Source organism: Astatotilapia calliptera, chromosome 15 (genome assembly GCF_900246225.1).
Source record: "Astatotilapia calliptera chromosome 15, fAstCal1.2, whole genome shotgun sequence".
Lineage (NCBI taxonomy): Eukaryota > Metazoa > Chordata > Actinopteri > Cichliformes > Cichlidae > Astatotilapia > Astatotilapia calliptera.
Window position 1 is genome coordinate 14,687,925 of NC_039316.1, and position 18,488 is coordinate 14,706,412.

Consider the following 18,488-nt stretch of genomic DNA (forward strand, 5'->3'; position numbering starts at 1 on the left):
ATGATGATATAAAAACATCTATCGTTTCATTTTACGCTATCATTTGTTTCGTGGTGTCGCAAAAGAAACTGTTTACGGCAATATTTTTTCATCGTGTTGATGGTCACTGTAGTGGCTACATTTCTTAAAGTTATCTCTTTCTCTTATATGTAATGTAACCACACTACGGATGGACAAGCGCCTGTTTTTATGCGTTGTGGTTAGCAACAATGAAGGTAACACCATCGCGTGTCCGCTTGTTCATGTTCCACATAAACCTTTCACAATAAAGCTCAAGATCCTGTTGAGACTTTTCAAAATAAACTGAATCACGTGAAAAAGCAGATTATTCACGGATGAGAAGTAAAAAAAGAGCCGCCAGGTGCTAAAAAATAAACCTTAGACTCAAACGTTAGAATAGGCTTTTCCCCGCAGCACGCCGTGTAATAAATACAAAGAAAACGGCGGTTGTTACAACTTATGTCTAAAAATGTATAGTTTCATGCATCGGTTAAAACACTCGACTCCGGGTAAAGGACGCGCAGATGGAAACACTTCACGCAAGTCGAGCTGCCCGAGATTCACAGAATTTACAGAAAATGTTACATTTTTGTGATTTATATCGTTATCGGGACGATAGAATTCTTATATCGGTATATGAGATTTTGGTCATATCGCACAGCCCTACAATACAGCAATTCTATGTTACTGGACACACTGCAATACCATCATCTGGTAAGAGTAATAATGTCCATTAAAAGACAAAAAGCAGGAAACGTGTCATTTCAGGGATTCTGATAATAATTATTAAAAAGGGGTTAAATGAGCAAAGGTTTTATGTTTTTGCCATTAAAATCTTGTCTTTAGTACCTGAACATTTAGCATAGTACAATGTAGTGCATCTCCAAATCATATTTAGTGATTACCAAGAAGACATCTGAGCACAGTGTCATATAACTGCAAGTATTTACTCATAAACATCAGACATCATTTCTTCAAGGTTAACATGTTGCATGTAATATAGTTACACAAATGCAATTAAAGTAGTCTGAAAGAAAGAGAAAAATAAAGTTCCTGAAAACAACACAGATAAGTTGTGTATCTAGAGTGTAGTCCAGAACATAATTCGCTACGACATACCGCCGCTTCACATGTTGCACACGTTAACAATTGTTTTGAGTAGCATTTAGTAATACTAAGTTGCAAAAAATGTAGCCAAAGTTCATCTTTCTGTGTCTACTCTCCAAACAGGCAACTCTGGTCAAATGCTTCACTTATATTACGGTTAGGTGAATATTAACTTCATTGAAGTTACAATGAAAAGAAAGGAAAGGAGTGTGAAACGCATGCAGAACCCTCATTCGTCCTTTGTTAAATCTGTGAGCAAACAAAAGAAAAGGCATCTCCACTGAACTCTGTACAAAACAGCTATTAAAAGAACAAAATGATCGATACATTATTATCTTCACAAAGGGAATATTTTAGACCATCGAGAATACCCATGTGGACTTTTTATACAGCCTTCTACAGTGAAGTTCATGACGTACACTTGCTCATGAGTCTATCAATCTACATTGCTTTTAAAAACGTGGTATGTACAATGCAATATGCAGTCAGCGATCCACCTGTACTATAGTTTCTTCTATAAACAAACTCTATAAAATAATAAAAATACCTTCTGTTTGCTACAGGGAAACTATATTATTTTGCTCTCGATGTTTCCCTCGCCATAGACTGGTAAATCAGACCACTTAGATAATATTACAAGCTGCAACACTTCCTCTGTTGTCATGATATGTATGAAAACAATGCAAACAAAATGCAATAAAGTGGATGCATATATTCAGAATCATTTCGCTCCGTTGAAGGAAGCCACTGCAAGTGCAAATAAAACCAAAAACGAACGGAAGAAGAGGAAAAACAGGGATGTAATGACCACTGGACATCTCGAGTGCTGTTTTTGCAATGCATATAGCACCCTCTTGTGGTAATTTCTTGTACTGGATCTAAAGCATTTGAAGGTAAAAAAGGGGATTTCAACCAGTTCCTCTGTACTCTACATCTGTGTAACTTATAAAGAAAACATTATCAGATTTTCATTTTCACCCCTTATAGAAGTTTTGTGTCCATTGCCAAATTTGCAGTGGATAGAGATCACATTTGGTTACAAAGACATGCTAAACTGTTCAGAAAATGGTGAACATTCAGCTACAAGGAGGCAAACAGTCTTTGTTCAGCAAAATATTTCTCGCTTGACCCTTAAAACTGCTCTCAAGTGACTTGTTAGCACTTTTGGCCCTGCCCCACCAAACTAAATTAAAATACTAAGATGAAACATAGCTGATATCAAAATTACAGACACGTAAGCCTCATCCTCTGGTGAGAAAAAAAGAAAAGAAAAAGGAAACACATTTTTCCAGGAGTGTGCAAAGTGTGTGGCATGTGTGACATATGTTCAGTCAGGATTCAAGGTTTTCCTCTAACACCAGCAGCCTTTGCGTTGGTCGCCAGCAGCACTGTCACAGAGTCCCTCCTCTTCCTCCAGAGCAGTGAGATTGAGCTCGTCGTTAACGGACATCCGGAGTAGATCCAGGTCCTTTTTGTTGGCTGCCAGCACCTGCTCAGCCAGTCGTGTAAAAGTCTTTGGAGGAGACACATAGACATGATGAGACACCCCGTGATGCAATTACAGGTACATGCATTTCTGTGCATGGCCTTGAGAGAAGTGTCTCCCCGTGTAACCTCACCTCTGTTATATTATGATTGGTGAAGGCACTTGTCTCAAAGAAATCCATTCCATAAGCCTTGGCCAGCTGGAAGACAGATTACGGTGAAAATGGGAGCAAATGGAAAAAAACTGAGCACGTTATGCTTCTTTAGTCCCTCTCTCCCGAATAATCCCAGGTATCTAAACAGCAAAGCAGAGCCACAAAATCGAACTCAAGTTCTGCTAGGTACACATAGCCATCGATGCCAGAGTGACCCACCTTGATGCCTTGCTCAGTGGCCACCTGCCTCTTGTCCACTTCATCCGACTTGTTCCCTACGAGGATCTTCTGGACCTTGTCAGGAGCGTACTGCAGGGGTTTGTGATGTGGACACGAAGAGATGTTTACAGACAAGGGAGAAGAGCAGAAAACAAAGCGATAAGACAGCAGAGAGATGTTTCAAATGCCAGGAGAATGCAGAGAGCGCGACAGTGTACAGGAAATGAGACCTAGATTAAAAGCAAGTGGGAAGCGTGCCAGCATCAATAGGTGATATATTTGGAGAGACCCATAGAGGAAATTACATTCATAATGACTAAATTAATAGCATAAGATCACCTGGGAAACGATAAAGGGGAGCGGAAGACGAGAGAGCTTTATGAAGAAAAAGTGAGCGCATGTGGAAAAACTGTGTTCTTTCCGATATTTATGACAAACGAAGACGAAACACCGTAAACGCAGAATAGCTGTCAGGTCAGTGTGTTTGGTTTCTATCACACCATGCCAGCCATATGTTCTTCGTCAAGCTGGAGCCTCTGCACACTCGGTCCATTTGTTACTTCGGGCCTTTCGACAGCGTTGAAGAAAAATGTGCCTGATTTATTGAGTTCTTAAATCCCAAATCACACTGACTCACCTCGTCCACGTCGCTGGCCCACTTCATGATGTGCTGGAACGATCGCTCACTCGTGATGTCATATACCAGGAAGATGCCCTGAAAAGAGACGGTCAAAGATTTTAAAACAACAACAACATGCATATTTTTCAAGCACCTTTGAGATCCATGTTTACAAAATGTTGCTTGAACCCTTTTTGGAGCATTTCATAACACGTTCCTATGATTCCCATAAACAAATCAGACTAGCACTTGGAAAACTGGCTGCCTCTACTGGCAGTGTGTTCTGTGTTGTGAGCCACAGTCTAGAAGAGAAATCCACTCAACTGTTTTAGAGCACAAAACAGGATAAAGAAACTTTCCTTTCAATTTCATTACCAGTTTCTGGTAAATAGACAATTAGGTTTCAGCCAGTTTAACCTCTTTAGCAGCCCAAAACAAATTTCATACTGCTGCGAAAGGGCTACACACTCCTTTGAGGAAAGGAAGAACATTTACGACACCACTAGTCTCAGATAAAATCCTTTTGTTGTGAAAACCTCAGGGTAGCGGCTCCACTATGATTCCTTTAAGAGAAGTAACATAAGCAGCTGTAAGGATTAGGCAAGGGTTATTCTTGTAGCTGGAACAAACTGAATCTAAAACAGATTAGACTTAAATTTGTACTGTGTGTGTGCAGAAATAATATTGCATCAATTTATGGCAGAGTAACTGTAGGAGACTTAAGCTACCTGCGCTCGTCTGTAGTACTGCTTAGTGATGGTCTGGTACCTTTCCTGGCCCGCAGTGTCCCTGCAAAACAAACATATATGAATATTCATTTTGTGATTATAATACAATGACATGGAGTGCAGGAGGCAGGTAATTAGAAGTGTTGAGGCTAAAGAGGACACTTAGCAAAATCTCGACCAGACACCTAAAATACCTTTTCAGCTTTTCAGACAATAACAAAAAAAAGGGCAAACTGTGGTCAGCAGAGCTTTTTTTAGTGACTCTTGTGCAGCTTTTGCAATGTCAAAGTTAAGACTTCAGGTAGACAGATGTATGTGAAATGTGGGTTATAGGCTCTCTAGATAAAATGCAAAAAAAACCAAAAAAAAAAAAAACAGCAGTTGATCTGTGATCTGGTTAAATTCATAAAAGTCTTTTCTAAAAAAAAAGAAAGAAGTTGAGTGATTTAGCTGCATTTTAACAATTTTTTTGCATGAAAAGAAAATTCCCTCATGCATTTCGATTTCTACTTAATTCTACAACGTCAGTGTGACGCATCAGTGGTTAAGTTTGGGAAAATGTCATCACTCTAGTTGTGAGTTATGACAGGGCACAAACTCCAGGTTTGGTGCTACAAAAATAGTAAAACATACGTGACTAAAATGTACGTGCTATCTTCTAGGTGAAGTCAAAACAGGTGGGCTTTAAACCTGGATGCTATCTGAAGGCCGCCAGATGAAGATAGCTGAGGTTGGAAAAAGAAATTTTATCCTATAGACGTCTCTGGGAAAATAGTTTTCTGTGTTACAGTTTTTGGACTCAATCATTCATTTTTGATCTGGGAAACTATTAAAAAAATATTTTGTAAATCTTGGTCATACTATGTCTTCAAATCGAGAAATATCTGTGGTTTGAAATCACTCTTTCATCTGTGGTTGTGCCTTTTGGGTGACCTGTGATATAATTATCTGACAAATAGCACAGCTTATTGTGCACTAAAGTTTCTTTCAGCTTTTCCTGTTTAATTTTTAAGAAACACAGATGACGTTCCCAACACAACCCTATCAGGATTTGTCTCTCCCGCTAACTGTAAACAAGGGAACGTGTTAAGCACTATGCTGATTTTACTTTATTTTATCACTAATTAGCAATTATGCAATTTATGAATACACCTTGCTAACCAAGCTTGTTATCTCCACCCTTCAATCCAAATATGGTCCCTTTGTGCTCAAATAACCCCCCGAGATGGCAGCGGCCTTAATGCCTGACATGAGGTTATAGAACAGTAGTCCACATATCAGTAGCTGGCATTATGGTTTACATAATACTTTTTTTAATTTTTCACATGCAGTCTATGGCTAACCCTTCAAACAACATACAACACCTTATAATAAGATTTTGTCTCTTTCCAGTTTCTTACCATATCTGTATGCGGACTTTGATACCATCTACTAGTAGTGTCTTCATTTTAAAGTCGACCCCTGCAAGGGAGAAGATACGATGAGGAAACACAGCATCACATTCACAAAGTAGCTTTATTTGATAGTTCTCCCAGAGACAGCCTAAATGCTCTGACTGTTGTCAGAATTGTATACACTCTCCTTTCGGTAAGCGACCAACATTAATTAACCAAGCTTGTCCGACAGATGGACGTTTACCACTATCTGCTCCAGCTTTGCAACATCATAGGAAACATTAACACAAAGAGAGGCACATCGTCCCTGTATAATCAGCCTGAGAGAAGGTCGAGCTAATGATCCAGTGAGCAGAGTGCTCGTTTAGTTCAGTCCTTTGTATTGACTGCGTGGGGGAGGGGTTGGGGAGGTGGAACAAGAAAAAAAAAGAGCTATATGATAACTGAGCACAACATAACAGCAAACAGGAGGGATGGGAAGAAAGAAAAGAGAGCTGGGAAGGGGTTAAGTAAGCAGTCACTCACGCTTCAGTGATCTCTGATCTATTTCAGACAGCTGAGTGTGATATTATTCACAGAAAGTCAGACAGGGGCAAGTTTATTTGTTATCATGAGGACTGTCCATTTTTAAACATATATGAGAGTTTTTAGTTTTTAGGCATTTATACTTTGCTTGTAAATGTGCAGCATTTTATGGAGACATGGACAAACATACATGGAAATGCAGTATATAAAGCAAAAACTAGGTTTTGCACAAGTCTGTTGAGCTTGAAAGTCAATATTTGGTATGAGCATTTTAATTATTCAAGCCTCAGACAAGCTTTCTTGTAATGTCTTTAAGCAGATTCAAAACTTTAAAGCTCTACTTTGGATGTTGGCTGCCTTTTGTTCTGTTCTCTGTCAAGATGATCCCATACTGCTTCAATAATATTGAGGTCTGGGCTCTGGGGAGGCCAATCCATGACTGATATTTGTGCACCGTGGCATTTTTTATTTACCACACATGCATGCTTTTACTAGGTTTGTTTTATAAAATGTTTGGAATCGTTGTCAGGACAGAAAAATGAAGCTTTTACTGCTTTCCACATCTTACCATGTTGACATATGCCAGGTTTTTCACTAATAGTTCTTTGTGAATCACATTCTTTGTGCAAAAACACTATTTCATACAATTTTTCCTTGCATTAATGAAAGCAATGCTTAAAATGCTAAGTTTTTGTTAAAGGCTTCTAAGACCAAAATGCAAAAAGACACAATTTAAAATTGGTTCTTCGCTGAGTTGGCTGTTATTTGTATACACAACACTGGTTCCCTTGAGTTAGGTGTCCTTTTTAATGCTCTAAAGACTCATAGGTAAGTCTTAAGTGGTTAACAAATTAAAAGACTTTGCAACAGTGATGTGCAAGGAGTGGACTTCAAATGAATGACAAAGCAACAAATCACCAAAGATAAACATTGAAAGAACTTCAGAAACTCTGGAAAACTCTTGTTCAATATAGCCTTAAAAATTATAAGAAATTCTGGCTCCTTAGAAAAAAACATATAATGAGAAATATATATAATGGGAAATGAGGACTTTTTGACAGTAGTGTATATGTAATAAGACTGTAGAAGAAGAGCCTGAAGCCAGGATCTCAGAGAAACTGCAGTAAACTGAGTCCTGTTTTGCATGGCAATACCCCCAACCCCCCTGAACATCAATAATAACAAACAACTGCTATAGTAAGTCTTTAACGTTTGGATAAGATACAGTAAAATTCCTAAACAAAGCAATCAGATTTTACATTCAACTACAGTCATTGTTTTCCTCATCTCCTTTCTCTATCTATAATGCAGACTAATGCAGTTAAGTCAATACAAAGCACACCCACAGGCTTCTATAGACCGCACTAATCCCTGGGAAATCAATTAACTGTTCATCCCAATTAACCTGATACTCAACACCCCTGTGCCACAGCCAGCATCACGCGCACAGAAAGAGCTACCGGGTCCAATCGATTCACAGAAATGGAAAACGTCCTGCTTGTGTTTTTTATTATGAGGTTCATTTTCTAAGACACTGACATAAGGAAAAGCTGGCATATCTACTACAGCTGGCCGAACTTGTTTTCAGATTATACTTGGGCTAAGAAGGAGTCCAGTGAATGTTGCTGGAGGCTAGAGTGAACTGGCTTGACAATAAGGGGCCTCATTTAAAAGTTATACTCAACCTTTGCCTTTGACCAGAGAGATTTCAGACTAAATGAAAGGTCAGCATCACAATCAGCAGCTTGCTGCGCCCGAGGCTTGAGACAAGAGAGGAGACCATTAAAAAAAGATGCTGTCTTCCTGCATTGTATTAAGCAAGTCAGATAGTCATTCATGGAAATTGTAATGATTTGAGCAGAAAATGCGGATATAGACAGAAAGCCTAATGGGCTCTGCAGTTTAGCAGTGAATGTCTACAAATACGAATCTGACCAAATCTGGAAAATCAAGAAAACTAAACTGACAAATCATTAAAGTCTAAGTTCTATTTCGAGAAAAGCAAGTCATGCTTCAGCCTACACTGTCTTCTTTCAGCTGCTAAAAAAAAAAAAAAAAAAATCAACTTCAGTGGGTTTTTCATCCAGTCAGACATCCTGCCAGCCATTTTACAAAACTTATCCTATTGACAGGAAGAAGGGGTTTTTCCATCAAGCTGGCATTGGACAAGCAGGAACCTCTGAAGCTGAAAAACCCAACAAAAACTGCAGTTGCTAGAATGGCCACTTGAGGCTTCAAAAATGAGCCAGTCCCGATAGACTTTCATGTTAAAGGGCCAACTTTACAGCAGAAAAAAGTGTGTTTACAGCCTGGTAGAAAAATTGTTTGAGCCTCTTAGGACAGTTTCCCTCTTCATAACAATTTAAAGTTGTTTTATTCATAACTTATTTCTCTGCACACTGGAGTTACGAGTGTGGTCACCTTAACTTTCAGTTCATCTCCGCTAAACGAAGTTGGCTCTCCAATGTGTTTGTGCCTTTTTGAGCATTTAATGGAATAATCAGATTAATATTGATGCAGACCACCAAAAAGGTTCGTACTTCAGCTTTGCATATCTATGCCTTTTCATTGCATGTATACAGTTCACTTTGCTAACCAAACTTGCTAGCATTAGCACCCCAGCCTGTGGGCATTTTTAGCTCTAAGAAAAACCTGTCAGCGGCCAAATGGTAACACTGAACCTCCGCTATGCAGAATTCAACACCCATGCGTGGCATCACCGTGGCGACATTCATCTTTTATATTGCTTTTGATTACTTTATAACAACTGTGCGAAATGAGGCAAATTTAGTTGTAGTTGCAAAGCACGTAGAAACAAAGACAGCCTTCAACATAAAAATGTCTGTTTTCTGAGCTTCTTTTCCCCACATTTTTCAGTCTGCATTAGAAAAAATGTAGAACGCCCTGAATACTGCTGTTCAAAGACAGAATTTTTAAAAAAAAGCATGTGTAACTGTTGTTACAGCCATAAATGTTGCAACTATCTGCAATCGGTTAAAAAAGCCTTAAAAGGAAACACACTAGTACATTTGATTGACAGTCTGTTACTATTCGAAATGTTATTGCTTTTTATTGTCATGAGGGAATATATGCTAGAGAATAGAGCTGAATCGTGTCCGTGACTTGCACACATTTGAGTTAGCGATATGAATACTGCATACTAAATCCTGCGCTCAGCTTTTGTAGCTCTGTAAAAAAAAAAACATTAATCTTGAGGAACACCTTGAAAAAAACAAACGCTTCTTGTCAGCTTTGCTTCTTCCCTTCAGAGGCACAATGTGCACAGTATGAGAGACAGCAGTTAATTGAACACGGCAGCATTTCACAATCAGCAGTTTGAGAGCCATGTAAAAACAAATGGCTACACACCCAAAATTGACTTGACTAATTACTGGGATGACTATGTTTGACTGTGCAAGACGGATTAGGCAGTAAAATATGTCAGCGTGCTGTAGGTAATGGTGACAGGCTCACTAACAGATGGATGGACGGATGGATGCTCTGGCACTGACACCCAGTCACTGGGGGATGGATCTGACATGCATGACTAGCATTACTAGCAGAGGACAGACAACAGCTGTCAACAGCTGTTGTCTTTGGGGAACACAAGGACAAGGGGCAATCCTTCTTTGGCAATAATAAACTTGTCATTAATCTGTATTGAAACACAATCTTATTGGGATTCTTCAGTACCAGGAACACATAGAGGAAAAAACGTGGCAAAACTTTTTTTAAATTTAAGGCTGATAATAGCACATGAGGGAATAAAAGCAAGAGCGAGGATGTGAGAGCAAAACACGGGGTTTGAGGGATGTCAAGGGAGAAAACCAGTGGAACATGTCTTTTTAACATGGCTAAAATATCTGAGCCGGAGGAAAAATTCTACAGAATTTTAGAAAAGGTCCAAGAGAAAAGGTTGTCAAAGTGTTTTAGGACTGAATACCAAGTTATGCAGCCAACATGTGACTGAGGACCAGAGAAGAAAAAGACACGTCATTAAGTTAGCATTTGTAATGTGTCTATTCATAGGAAAGGGGTTTATGCTAGTTTATAGTTAGTGAAGTAGCTTTTACATTCCTTGGCACCTGTTGTATTTGACAGTTGCAGGATGACACAGTCTGCTTTAATGGGTTGAAAAGAAGGTTATCCAGGAAAAATGTTGCTTTAACACAGTATAACAAAAACTTTGGATGATTAATACTGAACCCTTGGAGTGATTTTATAACAAAGGGTCTTCTAACTACACTCAAGCCAAGTAGATGGCAGAAATGTACCTTACTAATAGATGTCAGCTGCTTCAAAGAAGAAGGAAACAAATAAGTATAGAAATGCTGAAGGCAAATGCTGATGAGTTTAAGGAATCTCCACTTAAAACCTTTTTTATCAGTATTAAAATGTCACATGTCTTAAAAAAATTATTTTAGAAAGATTTAATTAAAATGAAATCTGTTTAAGGATCTTGAGGTGTATGAGTGCATGTATGAAAAACTTCTGCAAAGCCTCCAGAAAGAGTTGTGTAAAACATATTCAATTCATGGAGCTTACTTCAGTCAGCAGTGGTTGAGAGTTAAGACTGAAAGTTTGACAGAAGAAATATTTAGAGTTGCAAAAGTAGTAATCTCACAAACTTCTGTAGCCTGTACCTAATCTGTGCTTGAGGGTGGCAGCTCAGCCGTGTGATCTGAGCCACTTCTCGCTGAACTGTCTGCAGCTGAGCCACATTGTGGATGAAGGAGGAAGTTGTAATGGTGATAGAAAAAGGGGACCTTCTTCTGGTTTTGGTGCGTCAATCTTGGCTGTGCACTGTGAATCTTTTTGTGTCCGAGTAACCATTGAAAATGACTCTCAGTATGAAACGTTCAGGGTCAATTGGTCAAAAAGTTTATACTCTATGATTAAATGTTAGATACAAATTCTTGTGCACCTAATTTAGGAAAGAACCAATTCTAAATGGTATCTTTGGGGAACTGGATAACTGGAGAAAAAAAAAGGCCTAAAAAACAAAAACAAAACTAATCTACAGCAAATGAACAGCATCTGAAAGTCATTCAGAAAGAAGGAAATCATTGTCGATGTGTATGCAGGAGGTCAGCAGAGAGGAATATCACTGAATCTCTCCAGTTGTACATCTGTAAAACAGAGTGCAGGCTCTGTCGTGGTTTGGGGCTGAATTTTAGCCAGCGGTGTTGGGAATCTTTTCAAAACTGATTAATTTATGAACACAAAGTACCACCGGATTTTGTAATACCATATAGAAAAATGAAACAACAGGTCAATTTTTCAGCATCACAATATTCCCAAATACTTCAAATGCAAGCACACGTAGATAGTAACACTATCAGTCATGGATTGGCCTTCCCAGAGCCTGGACCTCAAAGTTACTGAAGCAGTGTGGAATCATCTTGACAGTGATCAGAACAAAATCCAAATTAGAGCTTTGAATGTCCTTCAAGAAGCCTAGCAAACTAAAAGACGCCTATAGTAGTAGAAATGAGGGTTGACTCAAGACAAAACGCTGTATACTGTGTGTATTTATATCTTTTTCCTGTCTTTTTTAAGAAAGACACATTAGAGACGTGACAGGAACTGCAGTAAGAGAAACATGCAGTAAAGTCGCCAGCCATCTGAAACTTCCTGACAAATACAACCTCAACTATAGCCACCTCAGCTGACATAATATACTCGTAAGATTACGCTATCTGTGCTATGGACAGGCGCAGAAAAGCCAAGTCTATGACAACACCTCTGTTTCCCTGATAACCTCCTACAATAGGATAGCCATCTGTGCTGGCTGTAATCCATTTCTGACCCTTTAGAGCACTGAGCTTATCGAGCAGCAGCGAGCTACGTGTATAACCATAACACCACCGGGATAAGTACAATGTGGACAGCTGCTTATTGAGCTATGATATAAAGCAGCACAGGGCTGATATTTTATTGGTGTTTTGACAGCCAGGAGGTCCAATGAGGCCAGTGACAAGACTGGCAAGGTAACAGTGAGGAAGATTAAACTCAGCAGTGTGACTGAATACCATTACTAAATCATCTCTGCAGCTGCTCTTTGTCAGACAAGTGTGCACGCTCCAGCCCCCGAACACAGCTATCTGTGAAAATAAAATGAAATACCTCAACAAGAGAGGAAGTATTACTCATTCAGGTGCGATCAGAACTCTTGCTCCAATTACCGTGGCCTTGTTTGACTCTTAATATTCAATCTTTCCATTTTTAGTCAGCTGAAACTAGAAAGCTAAGTCATAGTTTCTCGTTTCATACATGCAGTGGCAGTTTTAATGACTATAGCACTGATTTTATTTCATGGTAAAGAGACCAAGTGACTCACACTAACTGCCTATCGAACACCTCTTTCAGAAGGCAATGAATCTAAATATGCTGGAAGAAAGTATTGTAAAAGATATAGGAATTTTTTAAGGTAAGTAAGGTGCTTTATTTTGTGAATACTTCAAATGCTTGTGTTAAATCTAATAGAAAATAATAATAAAGGCAAGTTTCTGTGGAGTCTAATGATTTAAAAGCATATTAGAGATGACCCACTACTTCAATTAGTGCATAACATACAGAAATTTAAAAAATAAACTGGACCCAGGCCAGACATGGCTAATTAAGGAAGTGTAAATATTAAGTTCATATTTAAAAGTAATGTGGTGTTATTTCGTACCTAGTGCTTAGATTTTGATTGCTGTGGATGTGTTAAGTGGTTTCCAGTGTAACATGGCAACGGTGAATACTAATGAAAAAAGGGATCTTGTCTCAGTGCAAGAAAGACAACAAACTTAACTCAGGAGACGCAAATGTGGACACGGATTAAAGCTTGATTTAGTCTTCTGTGGGAATTTTTAATCCTACGCTGCAAACGTCTACGCCATTCAAGTCATTGCAGGTTGCTTTGACCGGACGTATAGTTACACTTCTCACAAGGTGCACATCAGGTTACGTGGAAGGTTACGCCATGAGCTTAAAAGAGGTTCCTGACTATGTCACAAGTTATAAAGTAGATTTCTGGCAGAAGATTTGTAAGTCACACATGACGGTCTGCACTGCGTGAGTATTTTGCCTTCAGAAGTGCTTTAATTCTGCATGATACAAACTTAACAAGTTGCTGGAAACATTCCTTAGAGATTTTGGACCACACCGACATGATAGCGTCACATAGTACCCGCAGATTTGTCAGCTGCACGTCCAATCATGATCAAATCTCCTGTTCCATCACATCCCAAAGGTGCTTTACTGGATTAAGATCTGATGAGCATGGAGGCCATCTACGTGCAGGATATTCAATGATATGTTCCAGAAAGATGATTGAGCTTTGTGACATGCAGTCTTGCTGGAAATAAAAACAGAAGATGGCTAATCGACCATAAAGGGATTGAGATGGTCAGCAGCAGTACACGGGTAGGCTGTTGTGTTGGTGCTAAGGGGCTCAAAAATGGTGCCGAGAAAATATCCCCCACACCATTACACCACCACCACCAGTCTGAACTGTTTACTCAAGGCAGGATCAATCATGCTTTCATGTTGCTTATGCCAAATTCTGACACTATAATCCAAATGTTACAGCAGAAATCAAGACTCATCAGGTCAGGCAACCTTTTTTCAGTCATCTGTTGTCAAATTTTGGTGAGTCCACTGAGAGGTAGGCTCAGTTTCTTAGCTGACATGAGTGCCACCTGGTGTCCTCTTCTGTTGCTGTAGCCCATGTGAGGCTCAACGTGTTTTCACAGATGCTTTTCTGCATACATTGATTGCACTGAGTGCTTATTTCAGTTACCTTTTCCTTTCTATCAGCTCAAGGCAGCCTGGCAATTCTTCTCTGTTCTCTGACTGTAAACTTTGGAGATGGCTATGCATGAAAATCACAGCACTTCAATAGTTTCTGAAATACTCAGACCAGCCCATCTGGCACCAACAACCATGCAATGTTCAAAGTCCTTAAATCACTTTTCTTCTTCTTACTGATGCCCTGTTTCGAATTCATGTCCATTGTCTTGATCGTGTCCACATGCCTAAATGCACTGATTTGCTTCCTTGTGATTGGCAGATAGATATTTGTGTAAACGAGCAGTTGAACTGGGTTTTGCAATAAAGTGATTGTATATATAGATTTACAGCATGCAAAATTTATCTTCCAATGGTTATTAAAGTATCGGCGTTAAAATTACATTAAATAACAGGCTGACAATATTACAGTGTATAGCCAATATTTTACACAGCACAGTATTGCGATGTTTTTATAGAAGGAAACTTGATCTAAATTATAGTAATTTCAGTGTAAAAATAACTGTTTAATGCTAGAAAACCTGTCTGCATGTACTTTACAGTAAATGAATGCAATTTGACAGTTTTATATTTATGTATAACTTAAAATTGCTTCCTGCAGAAATGGCAGGGACTGACCTGTCATCAAATGCCAAAGAGCATTTACAGGTCACGTGACAACAAAATGCTGTAAAAACACAGGAAAATGCAGTTCTAGAAACAGTGGGCGTGTTTTCCCAGCTATGTTTTTATAGTTTTGGTCTGAACCAAGCCTGTTAGTTTAACAACATGTCAACATGACAATATCCTCCACGCAATGCCAGCTAAACAACAACAGCTAGTTGAAATCCATCAAAACAGCTAGTTTTGATGGATTTCAGGTGTGGAAACACTTAAAAACCCTTCCCCCACAAGTCACAGCTGACAACCTTAATTCATGCTCTTGTGGCTATATGGGAGAAAATTCACCGTCTTCAAATGCCTTGCAGCAGATTAATGTCTACAGTATAACAACAGCAATGAAAATTCATATATATGTTTTCAGGTATCCACATACTTAGAAATAGCTATTCATTATCACACTGTTTAGGAGCTGTTAATGTCTGCATGTTGTGATTGTAGCATTCTGAGTAACAGCAGGAGCATCAGCTTAATGAGAGACAAAGGTTTTATAGTGTTTTATGAAGGAAAAAATGAGAAGCCATGGGAGCAGCAGTTTTGGGGATAATTAGGAGCGGGAAAATGAATGAGTGGACCGTAAAGGGGTGTGATAAATAATGGAATAACCAATGAGGGGGACAGGGGAGAGAATTTATATCCCTCTGTCAGCGTGAAGGTTGGGAAATGATTCATTGAACCGCTGAAGGAAAGCACTGATGATGGTCACTCTTGAGCTCCTGCTCTCTCTTTCCCTTTGGAGTTTGTGGGCCCTGTTTATCAGAAGAATTAACTTTTAATTATTTCATGAAAGACCTCTCAGTGTGGCTTATAGGCACCACCTGCTGCCAACAGCTCTTCTGGCCCATATGAGTCTGGATTTCACTGCCTGCCAGACGGCAGATTCTTACCACATCCAGCTGTGCTTGTGAACACTGGGTATGGTCTAACAAAAGCACAAAAAGATCGATATAGTCATCATTTTCAACATACACAAACAGCTGGGATTTTCCTTGTAGGAGACAAGAGAAAGGCTTGCTGCATAGGTTGTAAGCATCACTCTCTCCAGGGTGGAAGTTTCCTGTGGAGTGCTATAGGTCTAGGACTTAAAATAGCATACTGCAGCCTTTGCAGCTGTATGCATGTGGGCATATATCACATCTGGCTGGCAAAAACATGAGGGAAGACAAGCCTTTAAATGAATTTGAGCTTAATAGAGTGTGGATTATTTACAGGAGCATTATTCAAACTAATACAAAGGCATTTATTTAACTACTAAAGGAGTCCAAAAATAAAAAGGAAGAAACAAATAGAGACACGGTCGTGTTTATATTCCCTTTTTATATTGGATCTTGTGAAGTAATATCCGCCTGTAAATACATGGCTTAGCACCGGATTCATGATTCATTGCCTCGACCTTATCTCGACAACATGTTCTGTGTGTCTTTTCACTACAAGAGTCAGTTATCACTCACAACCAGCAGGAGCATTTCCTGACTTTTTCTTCACCCACCAGCCACGGCAATGTTTGTATGCTCCCTTCTTCATTTCTGGCAAATTGCAGATCTCTCTATTAACTAAACACACACAGAGAGCACAGCCTGCAGACTCTGCAGCAGCATGTGAGTAAAACCCACTGCTTACTGTATATCCTTATTTCCCTCACCTCAAAGGAAAACATGGTAATGCGCCTGTCGTGACTCTGAATCCAAACTGCGAAGCGCACAGCCCATATTAGCTATGAGAATGAAGGCTGGCTCGGCTTTGCTGAGTCAATAGTCATCGACGGGGAAGTGGCAAATCTACGAGTTTGTTCTGCAAACAGAGAAGGAGCTGAACATGTCAGCCCTGTCAGTCACAGAGAGAACATCTGATTAGTGCATACCAGGATTGTGTAACTGATATTTAGTCAGTGATGTTTGCAGTTTTAATCATTTGACAAACTCTCATTTTACAAGATTTTACATTTTATTTAAAGACCTCACAGAATGGGTCACTAAATTTGTGCCAGGCATTGAGTTGAGAAGGAACTTTGATCAGAAACCACTTGCAGCCAATTAATGTACACCTGCTGACTCCAGGGCCCCAGTTTAACCGGTAACAAGGATGCTGATGCAAAACGTCCACTTCTCATTCATATATATGAGAATATATATATATATATATATATATATATATAAATCTTTTTTGTTATTTTTTTTGAATGGCACTCGTTTGCATAGTCAGTGCCAAGCGCTGGTAGTTGGTGAACTCATCTGCATGGCTGCCAAGTGTTGGCTCTTCCCCTCTCAGGGCTTCTCCAAACAATCCAATCACGCTTTTCTATTTCTGCTGTATGAATTCACTGCTATGGTTAAGTAATAACGCAGCACTTTCCCGTTCAACCTTATTGGATCTAATTGGTAAAAAATTATTGGCCACAAAAAAGGGACACACACACATATAAAACGATGAAAGAGGGTTAGGATAAATCAGGAAGCTGATCAACATGAAGTGCAGAAAACAGGTAACAAACGAGTCCTGCTGGCAGTGCAGCGTCTTACCGATGGTGGAGATGTGAGATGGGTGAAATTCGTTGTCCGTGAATCTGCATAACAAGCATGTTTTCCCAACCCCAGAATCTCCGAGAAGCAGGAGTCGGAAGAGCACATCGTACTGCTTAGCCATAGTGTTGCACGTATTGTTGAAATATAAAAGCCGGAGTCAGCTAACTCAGCGATGGACGAACGACCCCTCCCCACCTGCATCCCATATCTGCTCAGAAGCTCAGCATAAACGGCTTTGACTTCGCTTTTTTTTTGCTCACTGGTGTTGGGTCGGTGGTTAACAAAACAAGGATGCCCCAGCTCCACAGTCAGCCTCCAGCTTCCACTGGGCGCGGTGGACCGCTGTCAGGTGAGACTCGATGATAAAAAGACACTTCCGGTGATGTTTTTCAACATAAAAGTGGCCCTTTCGCGCTACTAGTTTTGAATTTTAACATGTTCTGTACACGCTGTTGGCTTTAAAAGTTCTGATAGTGACAACAAATAATACACCAGGCCCAAATTTCCCAGACTTTAGCTGTTTAAATCTGCCAAAACAAAATCTAAAAATGTTTATGAATTACAAAACATAAATTGGTTGTTTAAAAACGTGTTTCTAAAGCTAGGAAAAGACATAAAGCTTGTCTTTTTTTTTCCTTAGGCAGGTATGGTGCTATTGGTGTCTTGCAGCACATTTCTGGGATGCAGTAATAACAACAATAATAACAATCAAGTCCAAACAATCTGCTACTTTGAGTAGATTATTATTTGTAGCATCTACAGGGCTAGGCGCCACAGAGATAGGTTGGATATACAGCCTGTATCTGTCCCGAGACAGGATCTACAACAGACTGTTCCAGCTATACTGCTACAAGGTCAGACGTAGGAAATCTTTCATACCACATGCAATAATTCTCAGCACTTAATACATAACAATGTATATGTCTGACAGACAGTCATCTCTATAATACTAACAACAACAACAACAATTATAGTCCTAAAGTTTTACTCAGGACCAAACCATGCTACCTTTGTGAATGTGACCTACAAGCATACTTTAACGGCTAAAATGAAGTGGCAAAACGTCCTGGCTTTATAATTATGAGCTACAAGCATACTCTGATGGGCAAAGTTAACCCTTGTGTGGTGTTCGTATTTTTGTTACTCAGCCAGTGTTCATGGGTCTGGTGGACCCGCTAGAGTTTTGGCTTTCCAAATTAACACTATCAAACAATTTTATGTTAAATTACTCAACAGATGTTTACTTCATCCCAATTACAAGACATATGAACAGCAAACAT

General features: G+C 39.4%; 1 protein-coding gene across 2 annotated transcripts; it reads right to left on the reverse strand.

Annotated features, from left to right (window-relative positions):
* Nucleotides 1-928: 928 nt before the first annotated feature.
* Nucleotides 929-17,558, reverse strand: rab15 (RAB15, member RAS oncogene family). 2 transcript variants are annotated; one of them, XM_026143126.1, is made up of 7 exons: nt 17,206-17,558; nt 5,714-5,774; nt 4,314-4,374; nt 3,604-3,681; nt 2,967-3,056; nt 2,727-2,792; nt 929-2,620 (listed from the first exon to the last, which is right to left on the reverse strand). In XM_026143126.1, exons 1-7 carry the CDS (start codon nt 17,327-17,329, stop codon nt 2,459-2,461), a joined length of 642 nt encoding a protein of 213 aa, XP_025998911.1. In that variant the 5' UTR covers nt 17,330-17,558; the 3' UTR covers nt 929-2,458. The 2 variants fall into 2 exon arrangements, with proteins under 2 accessions (XP_025998911.1, XP_025998912.1); XM_026143127.1 differs by lacking the exon at nt 17,206-17,558 and adding an exon at nt 16,329-16,780.
* Between the last annotated feature and the right edge of the window lie 930 nt (nt 17,559-18,488).

Bases quoted from the DNA above. Each gene is read 5' to 3' on its own strand.
- rab15 (XM_026143126.1), bottom strand. From the start codon at position 17,329: ATGGCTAAGCAGTACGATGTGCTCTTCCGACTCCTGCTTCTCGGAGAT. The intron at 4,375-5,713 runs GTAAGAAACTGG...TTTGTTTTGCAG, and splicing joins AAAGTCCGCATACAGATATG to GGACACTGCGGGCCAGGAAA. The intron at 3,057-3,603 runs GTGAGTCAGTGT...AAACCCCTGCAG, and splicing joins GGGCCAGCGACGTGGACGAG to TACGCTCCTGACAAGGTCCA.